The sequence below is a fragment of the Dendropsophus ebraccatus genome, unplaced genomic scaffold (assembly GCF_027789765.1).
Source record: "Dendropsophus ebraccatus isolate aDenEbr1 unplaced genomic scaffold, aDenEbr1.pat pat_scaffold_1477_ctg1, whole genome shotgun sequence".
NCBI classification, from domain to species: Eukaryota; Metazoa; Chordata; class Amphibia; order Anura; family Hylidae; genus Dendropsophus; species Dendropsophus ebraccatus.
Window position 1 is genome coordinate 27,283 of NW_027208898.1, and position 13,009 is coordinate 40,291.

The following is a 13,009-nucleotide window of genomic DNA, read 5'->3' on the forward strand; positions in this document are numbered from 1 at the left end:
ATGGTATATAGCACATGGACTGTAGTCTCAGTGACAGGATGGTATATAGCACATGTACTGTAGTCTCAGTGACAGGATGGTATATAGCACATGTACTGTAGTCTCAGTGACAGGATGGTATATAGCACATGTACTGTAGTCTCAGTGACAGGATGGTATATAGCACATGTACTGTAGTCTCAGTGACAGGATGGTATATAGCACATGTACTGTAGTCTCAGTGACAGGATGGTATATAGCACATGTACTGTAGTCTCAGTGACAGGATGGTATATAGCACATGTACTGTAGTCTCAGTGACAGGATGGTATATAGCACATGTACTGTAGTCTCAGTGACAGGATGGTATATAGCACATGTACTGTAGTCTCAGTGACAGGATGGTATATAGCACATGTACTGTAGTCTCAGTGACAGGATGGTATATAGCACATGTACTGTAGTCTCAGTGACAGGATGGTATATAGCACATGTACTGTAGTCTCAGTGACAGGATAGTATATAGCACATGTAGTGTAGTCTCAGTGACAGGATAGTATATAGCACATGTACTCTGTCAGACTGTGGGCCAAACTTTACCCAAGGAAACAAAGCTTATAAGAAATAAGGCAAATAATCTTTGTCTTTGCTCACATAGTAACCTTTGCTGAATGACTCATCTCTAAATGCAGCGAGTGAGGATATTCCCTGAACTGTCGTCTTAAGAAGATGTCACGTATCCACCCCCCCAAGCAGAATCCAAGCTCCAGCCAGCGATCCTCTCAGGATTTACACTACAATGATCTGATCTCTCGTATGATCTGCGGGGCTGCTGAATACAGCGTCATGCCTCCCGGATCTCAGCTCGTACACAGAATTCTACAAGAATTCCTAAATATAAGATGTATCATAAAGACATTGAAGGGGTCCCTAACCAAGGAAACCATAAATCTTGGGAATGTGGTCAGGAGGTGGCCAAGCATACCCCAATAAGGTGGTATGGAAGCAGTCAAGTGCTCTCTGGGTCAGGTGGTCAGGTATGTGTCTCTGTACCTCTGACACTCCTATGGGTCAGATCCATTCAGGGAGCTCTATCACTGCCCTGGGCCCTGCTCTAGCTGGGCAGCTCATGTACTATTGGATACCCGCTGTAATATAAAGGCGGCTCACCTCACAAGGCAATGGGAATCCCCCACCAATGTTTTCCTCTGACCCGTCAGCAATGTAGGAGAGAAGACGCTGGCAGCACCGACAAGTCTATTTATTACATGAACCGATCGGGAAAATACAAATATCAACCAAACAACCAAAGAAGTTATTTCTCAACCTAAGACTTATCCGTCTTCCTGCAAAGAAACTGATAGTGATAGCACACGGTTACTATAGGTGATATAGAAAGCAAAAAACAAAGTCCAGGAACGAGGGATCCGGGGGCTCAGGTTCACTCATCCTTAGGAAAGGGACAGAACTTCAGGATGTGTTGCTGTCGGATAAATACAGACAGAGGTAAGTGCCGGACCATGGCGGAAACATAAGACTTCCAATGTAAATTCAGCCATCTGCTCTTACAACAACCTACAAGGTAAATCCGAGAGATGCGCCAGGTCTTCCTCACTGGGGGTACGGGGTGGGGGGGGACAATACTACAGTTTTCTTCAGGACATATAAAGTTATCCTTACACATTGTCAAAAGAGTCGATCAAAATGGACTGGGGACCTCCGAAGCCACTGATGGGGGGAATCAGGGATTATATCCTCTTGGGAGACGTTACCAGTGGGGTCCGGAGAGGACAGGGCAGCATACATTTAAATATCTATATACAGTGGTACCTAAGTTTAAGTGTAACTTAAAATTGTTTGGTGTAAGAGCATTGCTTTGGTGTAAAAGCTCCCTGTGCTGGGTGGGAGGGGGAGTGGAGGAGGGGCATGGTCTGCATAGCGGGGTCTACAGCCCTGTACTCTGACCCAGGAAGTCTCCCTCACCTTCCAAATCATAGCAGATCCACTTCAGGCTGGGGCTTACATCAGGGGACAGGACTGTGGAGGTAATCTCTTCATAGCTGTAACCCCTCTATGTGCCCACATCTGTCCTGCTCATTCCTTCATGCTCCCTGCAGTCTCTGTCAGCCCTTGTGTTTCCCATCCTCTCCATTCCTGCTATAATCTGCCTGCACTTACACTGCTGTATAGGAAAGTTTCTGTCACTGTCCACCTGCACAGCTCTGTGATTCTCACATTCTGATTGGTCCATGCTGAACACACACCCCTTCCCCATTGCTGTCATGTGACCACACAGCACTCTGACAGCAGCCCTGCTTCTCTAGTCTAGCCTGTTGTACTATGTTACTGCATTATGGGGATCTGCAGTTCCATCCTGTATCTACAAACTGCTGCTGTGTTATCAGGGTTATACAGTTACTATACATTATACACCACATGCTGATTGCTATACTGTACAGTAACTTATATATCACATATCCAGCTGCTGTGTTATCAGGGTTATACAGTTAATATACATTATACACCACATGCTGATTGCTATACTGTACGGTAACTTATATATCACATATCCAGCTGCTGTGTTATCAGGGTTATACAAGGCACCGCTGTATATGTATGTATATAGATAGATAGATTATGTATATATATCTCACAATACACACACACACACATATATATATATGTTCACACTGCAGGTTGCACGCTGCTTGTGGCTTAAGTACAGACAAAAAAAACAGAAGGTGCAACAGCAACCGACAGGTGCAGGGGCTCATTGTATATACTCCTCCCAGTGTACACACAGTAAACACCTGCTCTGTAGATAATAAAAAGTGAGGATCTTAGCAAACTAGTCGATCAAACAGAGTGTACCATGTCGCCACGTTAGGCTTATTCAGCCCAGGAGAGGCCATTGCTAGTGTGAAAATGCTGGAGTAGGGACCATGTCTCGAGGACCCCTTAACGTGGCGACATGGTACACTCTGTTTGATCAAACAGCTTGCTAAGATCCTCACTTTTTAATATCTACAGAGCAGGTGTTTACTGTGTGTGCGCTGGGAGGAGTGTATACGGTAAGCCCCTGCACCTGTCGGTTGCTGTTGCACCTTCTGTTTTTTTTTTGTGTGTGTATATATATATATATATATATATATATATATATATATATATATATATATATATACACACTCACCGGCCACTTTATTAGGTACACCTGTCCAACTGCACGTTACCACTTAATTTCTAATCAGCCAATCCCATGGCGGCAACTCAGTGCATTTAGGCATGTAGACATGGTCAAGACAATCTCCTGCAGTTCAAACCGAGCATCAGTATGGGGAAGAAAGGTGATGTGAGGCCTTTGAACGTGGCATGGTTGTTGGTGCCAGAAGGGCTGGTCTGAGTATTTCAGAAACTGCTGATCTACTGGGATTTTCATGCACAACCATCTCTAGGGTTTACAGAGAATGGTCCGAAAAAGAAAAAACATCCAGTGAGCGGCAGTTCTGTGGGCGGAAATGCCTTGTTGATGCCAGAGGAGAATGGGCAGACTGGTTCCAGCTGATAGAAAGGCAACAGTGACTCAAATAGCCAAACGTTACACCCAAGGTAGGCAGAGGAGCATCTCTGAACGCACAGTACGTCCAACTCTGAGGCAGATGGGCTACAGCAGCAGAAGACCACACCGGGTGCCACTCCGCTCAGCTAAGAACAGGAAACTGAGGCTACAATTTGCACAAGCTCATCGAAATTGGACAGTAGAAGATTGGAAAAACGTTGCCTGGTCTGATGAGTCTCGATTTCTGCTGCGACATTCGGATGGTAGGGTTAGAATTTGGCGTCAACAACATGAAAGCATGGATCCATCCTGCCTTGTATCAACGGTTCAGGCTGGTGGTGGTGGTGTCATGGTGTGGGGAATATTTTCTTGGCACTCTTTGGGCCCCTTGGTACCAATTGAGCATCGTTGCAACGCCACAACCTACCTGAGTATTGTTGCTGACCATGTCCATCCCTTTATGACCACAATGGACCCAACATCTGATGGCTACTTTCAGCAGGATAATGCGCCATGTCATAAAGCTAGAATCATCTCAGACTGGTTTCTTGAACATGAAAATGAGTTCACTGTACTCCAATGGCCTCCACAGTCACCAGATCTCAATCCAATAGAGCATCTTTGGGATGTGGTGGAACGGGAGACTGGCATCATGGATGTGCAGCCGACAAATCTGCGGCAACTGTGTGATGTCATCATGTCAATATGGACCAAAATCTCTGAGGAAGCTTCCAGCACCTTGTTGAATCTATGCCACCAAGAATTGGGGTCCAACCCGTTACTAGCATGGTGTACCTAATAAAGTGGTCGGTAAGTGTATATATATATGGATCAGGAGAGATAGCTGTTGGCCAAACATATTCTGTGGCCTGCACAGGTTTTCACCATAGTCGTGCACATAGTCACCTGCCCAGAGCAAATGCCACAGATTCGCCCCTTTAAGACCGTTCCCATCAAGCCATCAGTGTCTGGCCCTACAGAAGACAATAGGGAATAAGTTAGACAGATGTCAGCACTTCAATCAAGTCTCTTTTTACATATAGACTAATTTTATAACCTTCTAGCAAAAGAAAAGGCTGAGCCATTGGAGGGACGCCCCAGTGCTGGTCATCATCCAGTGCTTTAAGAGTGTTGATAGGGATGACATTCGTCACACCGTAATCCAGAAAGAAGACAACTGCAAGTTCCGCAGCCACACTGGCCACCCAACACCTGTGCGGGCAGCAAAGAGTGGAATCATATAAGGGGTCAGGCCAGGATATTGGGCAAAACCAAAGACAACATGGCTACATGGTGTGCAAAAATATCCAAAACCCAGAAAAATACCAACCTGCTCCACGTCCCCTCCTCCTCCTCCATCAGAACGCACGGTGCCATGCATCGCCCCACTCTCTGCATGTTGTCCTTCATCAGACATGGCAGCCCTGGTTTGGCCTGCACCAGGCTCAAGCAGAGGTTGGATAAAGTCACATAGATTTCCTGTATGGAGAGGAAACATTACAGCAAACTATACAATACCAGGTGGTCAGTGATCTCATCGCCTACCTGTGTGATGGGCACAGCCCAGAAGTAGTCAGTATTGGGATAGGTTCTGGTCACCAGCAGACTCAGCTCCTTGCTTGTATTCACCAGGTCTCCGAGCCAACCCAGGTCACCGAAACATCCCTTCAGCATCTCGGCCAGGAAAGGTCCGCTACAGCTCCCAACAATGGGGAATATGATCAGACAACAAGCAAAGCACAAGAACCTGTAATACAGTGTCCAGACTGACAGCGCTGCCATCCGGAGGACACATCATAGTAAGCACACTAAGGGTGGTATTACACGGAACGATTATCGTTCGAAAAATCGTTAAATCGTTCGGATTTGAACGATAATCATTTTGGGTAATAGCAGGCAACGATTAAACGACCAACGAGAAATCGTTGATCGTTAATAGGATCCAGACCTATTTTTATCGTTTGATCGTTCGCATCATCGTTCGGTGTAATAAGAATTCACAGCTGAAACAAACGCAATAGCGACGACTAAACGACCGCAAGAACGATCATAAATAACGATCGTTTCGTGTACTTGGGCGAACGATTTTGGGTCGTTTGCCTTAGCGGTCGTTTAGATCGTTATCGTTAGTCATCGGAAAATTGCTTGGTGTAATAGTACCCTTACACAACACTGACAGGAGGTAATGGATTGGTTGTCTCCAGCTGCTCTAGGATCAAGCAATGCCTGGGACATTGGAAATCAATAGGTTAAAAGGCAAATTTCCTCCATTAAGGCAGCAGAGATGTAAGTAAACCCCCCCCCCCCCCCCACACACACACACACACCCACACCCACACCCAGCAGTGCGGCTGGGTCCACACTGCATTTTTACTATCTGTTTTATTGGAAAAAAAAGGTGCATTTGTGTGTATCCGTGTTGATCAGCTTTTCCATTGACTTCCATTATAAAAAGAAGGGGTCAAAAAAGCACCAAAACTGATCAAGCACATTTGGTGTATGCTAAAAAAAAACAAAAAAACCTGATGCATTTTGATCCTTGTTTTTTATAAAGGAAATCAATGGCAAAACGGACACACACAAATGCATCTTTTTTATTCCTTTTTGGTCATAAAATAAACTAGACGCAGTGTGAACCCAGCCTAGGCAGTAATAAAAGTGACTCCCACCACCACACCCAGTAAGCAGGGCAGACGCACCTCATTTCCATAGGGATCAGGAGCGGGTTCCTGACACTTGTCACTTGTTCTTGTCCTATAATAATAATAATCATCATCCTAATGGACAGAACAGGCAGATCCCCAGTTAAGTGGTTGTCCCGGCATTAGAAAAACATGGCCACTTTCTGCCAGAGACAGCACCGCTCTTGTCTCCAGTTTAGGTGCAAGTTTTGCAACTTAGTTCCATTGAAGTGAATGGAGCTTAAAGGGGAACTTCAGCAAAAAAAAAAAAAAAAAAAAAAAAATCTTTCAAATCAACTGGTGTCAGAAAGTGCCAGAGATTTGTAATTTATTTTATTAAAAATATTTGGTCTTTAATGACGTAACTCCGAACCGTTACTATAGTATATTCATTAGTTTTCTTTTGTTCTGTGCCCGCAAGATTGTTATTATGGCATGGAAAAGCCCGACACACCATCCCTTGCCCATTGGATACAGTTTGTTAACAAATACGTTCTGCTATACCAAGCGCTATATGAAAGCAGGAAATGCCCCCAAAAATGTAAAAAGATCTGGATCCACTGGTTGTTGTCAGAGGCGACTCCTGTGTAGAGACCGTCCGTATGTTGGTGGTTTTAGGAGGTGTGTCGAAGGGGGGAGGGTGCCCGGTATGTATGGAAGTATGAATGTGTCGGGTGCATGTTTTGGTTTCTATGTCTTGTTTTTCTTCTTGTTGGTGGATGGATACTTGTTTGCTACCGGTGACCACCTTTAGGTAGTCATAATTTACCCTGTTTCTCGGTGACACTACTGTCCTGTGTGCTCAGATGGAGCTGCTTCTGTACTGTGTACTACTGCCATTTCTTTCCAATTCACCAACATGTGTTTTGCTTTCTTGTAAGTGCAAAATGTTAAATAAACTCTTTAAAAAAATAAATAAATCTGGTCTTCGATTACTTATCAGCTGCTGTATGTCCTGCAGGAAGTGGTGTATTCTTTCCAGTCAGACACAGTGCTCTCTGCTGCCACCTCTGTCCATGTCAGGAACTGTCCAGAGCAAATCCCCATAGAAAACCTCTCCTGCTCTGGACAGTCTCAGACTGGAGAACATACACCACTTCCTGCAGGACATACAGCAGCTAATAAGTACTGGAAGACTGGAGATTTTTATATAGAAGTAAATTACAAATCTTTCGGACACCAGCTGATTTGAAATAAAACATTTGTATTTTTTTTTTTTTTTGCTGGAGTACCCTTTTAATTGTAATCCCCACCTCACCTGGAGACAAGAGCGGTGCTGTCTCTGGAAGTAAGAGGCCAGGTTTTTCTAATGCTGAATAACCCCTTTATTGGTTTATTTACCCTTCAAGAAGTCACTGAGTGCTGATGTCCAAGGGGCAATGTCTGCTTATATGAGGGTCACTGACATGGGGTGGGATACAATACCCATCCGTCATGCCACATCCAGTCATAAGCCTCTGTCTCAGCACCCAGGGACCATCTCACTTTTCATCCAGCCATAGTGGTCACACACCTACCTGTATGACTATTCTCAAAGGTCAGTGTGTGTCCTGGGACCTGAAACAACAGACTATGTCACAGGCCTGTCACCCAAACACAATGCACTATATGTACCAGAAGGAAAGGTGGGGGTAGGAGGTGACCTGCACAGGTGGAGGGAGGGGTAGGAGGTGACCTGCACAGGTGGAGGGAGGGGTAGGAGGTGACCTGCACGGATGGAGGGAGGGGTAGGAGGTCACCTGCACGGGTGGAGGGAGGGGTAGGAGGTCACCTGCACGGGTGGAGGGAGGGGGAGGAGGTCACCTGCACGGGTGGAGGGAGGGGGGAGGAGGTCACCTGCACGGGTGGAGGGAGGGGGAGGAGGTCGAGGGAGGTCACCTGCACGGGTGGAGGGAGGGGGAGGAGGTCACCTGCACGGGTGGAGGGGAGGAGGAGGTCACCTGCACGGGTAGAGGGGAGGAGGAGGAGGAGGTCACCTGCACGGGTAGAGGGGAGGAGGAGGAGGAGGTCACCTGCACGGGTAGAGGGGAGGAGGAGGAGGTCACCTGCACGGGTAGAGGGGAGGAGGAGGAGGTCACCTGCACGGGTAGAGGGGAGGAGGAGGAGGTCACCTGCACGGGTAGAGGGGAGGAGGTCACCTGCACGGGTAGAGGGGAGGAGGTCACCTGCACGGGTAGAGGGGAGGAGGAGGAGGTCACCTGCACGGGTAGAGGGGAGGAGGTCACCTGCACGGGTAGAGGGGAGGAGGAGGAGGTCACCTGCACGGGTAGAGGGGAGGAGGTCACCTGCACGGGTAGAGGGAGGGGGTCACCTGCACGGGTGGAGGGGTAGGAGGTCACCTGCACAGGTGGAGCTGAGGTGGTCACCTGCATGGGTGGAGTAGGGGGTAACCTGCAGGGGTGGAGGGGTAGGGGGAGGTGGTCACCTGCAGGGGTAGGAGGTCACCTTCACGGGTGGAGGGCAGAAGGTCACCTTCACAGGTGGAGGGGTAGGACGTCACCTTCACAGGTGGAGGGGAGGAGGTCCCCTGCACGGGTGGAGGGGAGGAGGTCAGCTGTTCGGAGTGGAGGTCACCTGCGCGGGTGGAGGGTAGGGGGTCACCTGTTCAGGTGGAGGGTAGGGGGTCACCTGTTCAGGTGGAGGGTAGGGGGTCACCTGTTCAGGTGGAGGGTAGGGGGTCACCTGTTCAGGTGGAGGGTAGGGGGTCACCTGTTCAGGTGGAGGGTAGGGGGTCACCTGCTCGGATGGAGAGGGAGGACCATCTGCTCTCTTGGACCCTTTCGGACTGCTGGTCCCGGATGCTTGGTTGAGATGAGACCCTTTATACATGGTGCCATTACAGGGACTGCCTACCCGGATGGCATCAGATGTAACCACCTCTACACCTCCAAATCTTACAGAAAAAGGAAATTAGAGACTAAATACAGTGACATGAGAGATTGTGGCTCTATATAAATCCATGTATATGTGACCCACTATGCAGTGTGTACTGCCGGGATACACAGCTATAGCCCTGTATATATACACACTGTACTGTATACAGCTCTATAGCCCTGTGTATATACACTGTGCTGTATACAGCTCTATAGCCCTGGGTATATACACTGTACTGTATACAGCCTTGTGTATATACACTGTGCTGTATACAGCTCTATAGCCCTGTGTATATACACTGTGCTGTATGTGATATGTATACAGCTCTATAGCCCTGTGTATATACACTGTGCTGTATGTGATATGTATACAGCTCTATAGCCCTGTGTATATACACTGTGCTGTATGTGATATGTATACAGCTCTAGAGCCCTGTGTATATACACTGTACTGTATACAGCGTTGTATATATACACTGTGCTGTATGTGATATGTATACAGCTATATAGCCCTGTGTATATACACTGTGCTGTATACAGCTCTATAGCCCTGTGTATATACACTGTGCTGTATGTGATATGTATACAGCTCTATAGCCCTGTGTATATACACTGTGCTGTATGTGATATGTATACAGCTCTAGAGCCCTGTGTATATACACTGTGCTGTATGTGATATGTATACAGCTCTATAGCCCTGTGTATATACACTGTGCTGTATGTGATATGTATACAGCTATATAGCCCTGTGTATATAACACTTAGCTGTATGGGATGTGTACACAGCTCCCCCTAGCTGAGGCTTCTGGAACTAGAGATACAAATACTCATCACATCACAGAATGGGAGGAATTATTTGCTGCTCTCACAATAAAGTGAATAACCCGGGCTGCCGGGGATGCTGGGAAATCACAGATCAGCTGACAGATACACAGCGCTTGCTCATCATTTCAGGCTCTTCAGGAACATACAGATGTAGAGAAAATAGAATAAATGGGCCTTCATCTATAAGACATCAGTCTGGCATACTGCATCATCATCTATGTAGGCCCCATGAACTACTAGTCTGCTGCTCAAGACAGGCCCTCAATGTTAGATCTGCGGGGTCTCAGTTAAGGGTCCTCAGCACTCGTGCCAGTTCTGCAGCCTCTACAATGATTATAAGCTCTTGTCCTTGTGATCGCAGCAAAGGTGCAAGGTACTGAAGTACTGTTCCATTCAAGTGGATGGGACAGGACTGGGACAACCCCTCAAAATCTTGGGATCAGGAGCAGGTACATGTATAGGGCTAGGTGCTGCACCAGGCGGCACAACCGGGAATTCCTGAATGTTCCCATAAGGTGCTTCAGGAAAAATTCCATTAGAACCCTATGGGGGTCAGGAAATGTGTCCAGGAATCGGGAGAGCTATTCCTGACCTGTGCATGGCATTGCCTTATGTTTTCTGGCAGCTTTACTGTATTAGTATATAGTAGCAGTACCTTGTTTCAATCTGAGGTTCCTGGCACACCGGCACTAGACCCCTTTCTCCAGGCCCCATAATAAGCCTGTCCTGAAAGGAGAAGAAAGCGTTAACAGGCCATCCTGCAGAATGTAAGCTATTGCTTTCTGTTATCAGCTACTTCAGGCTTGTGACTGTGCTGCAGAATGCTGTGTGATAATTGTGGGGCCCCATAGACCTGCATGGATCATCGGTCTGTGGTGTCCCATAGGCCTGCATGGATCATTGGTCTGTGAATGTCCCATAGGCCTACATGGATCATCGGTCTGTGGTATCCCATAGGCCTGCATGGATCATCGGTCTGTGGTGTCCCATAGGCCTGCATGGATCATCAGTCTGTGGTGTCCTATAGGCCTGCATGGATTATCAGTCTGTGGTGTCCCATAGGCCTGCATGGATCATTGGTCTGTGGTGTCCTATAGGCTTGCATGGATCTTTGGTCTGTGGTGTCCCATAGGCATGCATGGATCTTAAGTCTTGGTGTCCTATAGGCCTGCATGGATCATTGGTCTTTGGTGTCCTATAGGCCTGCATGGATCATTGGTCTGTGGTGTCCCATAGGCCTGCATGGATCATTGGTCTGTGGTGTCCCATAAGCCTGAATAGATCATCGGTCTGTGGTGTCCTATAGGCTTGCATGGATCATTGGTCTGTGGTGTCCCATTAGCCTGAATAGATCATCGTTCTGTGGTGTCCTATAGACCTGCATGGATCCTAAGTCTTTGGTGTCCTATAGGCCTGCATGGATCATCAGTCTGTGGTTTCGTATAGGCCTGCATGGATAATCGGTCTGTGGTGTCCTATAGGTCTGCATGGAACATCGGACTGTGGTTTCGTATAGGCCTGCATGGATAATCGGACTGTGGTGTCCTATAGGCCTGCATGGATCATTGGTCTGTGGTGTCCTATAGGCTTGCATGGATCATTGTCTGTGGTGTCCCATAGGCATGCATGGATCATCGGTCTGTGGTGTCTATAGGCCTGCATGGATCATCGGTCTGTGGTTTCGTATAGGCCTGCATGGATAATAGGACTGTGGTATCCCATAGGCATGCATGGATCATAAGTTTTTGGTGTCCTATAGGCCTGCATGGATCATCAGTCTGTGGTTACGTATAGGTCTGCATGGATAATCGGTCTGTGGTGTCCTATAGGCTTGCATGGATAATCGGTCTGTGGGGTCCTATAGACCTGCATGGATCATCGGTCTGTGGTTTTGTATAGGCCTGCATGGATAATCGGACTGTGGTGTCCCATAGGCATGCATGGATCATCGGTCTGTGGTTTCGTATAGGCCTGCATGGATAATCGGTCTGTGGTGTCCTATAGACCTGCATGGATCATCGGTCTGTGGTCATATCTGCACTTGCATTAGCTAGTTGGGAGAATTTAGAAGGAAATGTTCTCTCATTGGGGGAGGTGCGCTGGGGTCCTCACTATGCCTGCAGCCCCCAGTGTATACCCCGCAGTGCTGAAGTAATGGAGGACTTACCTCAGTGACATCTTTCCTGAGGTCGTCCACGTAGATCTTGTTCTTTTTTTTTCCCTACAAGAGAGAAATGAAGATCAGAGAGCGCAGCTCTGGAGCATCACAATGCTCTTTATCCTCCATGTATGTGAATGAGAACTTGTAGGGACACTAAAGCTCTGTACTGGTGTTTATTGGATGACAGGTATTACTTCCATTTTAAAATCTTCAGTCTTTCAGTACTTATCAGCTGCTGTATGTCCTGCAGGAAGTGGTGTATTCTTTCCAGTCTGGCACAGTGCTCTCTGCTGCCACCTCTGTTCTTGTCAGGAACTGTCTAGAGCAGCAGCAAATTCCTAAGAAAATCTCTCCTGCTCTTCAGACTGAAAAGAAAAACAACCACTTCCTGCAGGACATACAGCAGCTGATCTGTACCTGGAACACAAGATTTTTTTTTATAGAAGTTAATTACAAATCTCTAGCACTTGCTCGGACCAGTTGATTTGAAAGGAAAAAAAAGGTGACATTTAACCATTGCACGGGCAGGGTGTCCTCACCCGGAGAAGCTGCTGGTGTCTCTTGGTTGCTTGGCTCATATTCACACCGTTCTCCTGGAAAACAAGTAAAGATATGTAACTAGAACCAAGTTGCACACTCTCTGCAGGGTGGCGAGGGGGACAAGATGGGTCCCCCCCCCCCATCCCGGCTCCTGACTATACACCACCAGGAATGCCGCCCTCAAGCTGGTGTTAAAACTAAAGTAAAGAGCGGCATCTATAACACCCCCCCCCCCGCTACACATCCAGTAACATAGAGAACGGCATCTATAACCCTCCCTCCACATCCAGTAATAGAGGAGCGCGATCTTATAACCCTCCTCCACGTCCAGTAATATAGAGAGCGGCATCTATAACCCGCCTCCCCCCCTACACATCAGTAATATAGAGAGCAG

The 13,009-nt window shown here is 47.3% G+C and overlaps 1 protein-coding gene across 1 annotated transcript; it reads right to left on the bottom strand.

Moving 5' to 3' along the window:
- Positions 1 to 1,226: 1,226 nt before the first annotated feature.
- Positions 1,227 to 12,668, bottom strand: LOC138775289 (tudor domain-containing protein 10-like; the record flags this gene model as incomplete). The annotated part of the gene is made up of 11 exons (XM_069955889.1): positions 1,227 to 1,462; positions 4,442 to 4,509; positions 4,593 to 4,747; positions 4,866 to 5,014; positions 5,081 to 5,228; positions 6,235 to 6,289; positions 7,734 to 7,773; positions 8,953 to 9,109; positions 10,570 to 10,640; positions 12,082 to 12,135; positions 12,615 to 12,668. Coding segments are annotated over 11 exons (993 nt in total), but the record flags the coding sequence as incomplete, so codon positions are not given.
- Between the last annotated feature and the right edge of the window lie 341 nt (positions 12,669 to 13,009).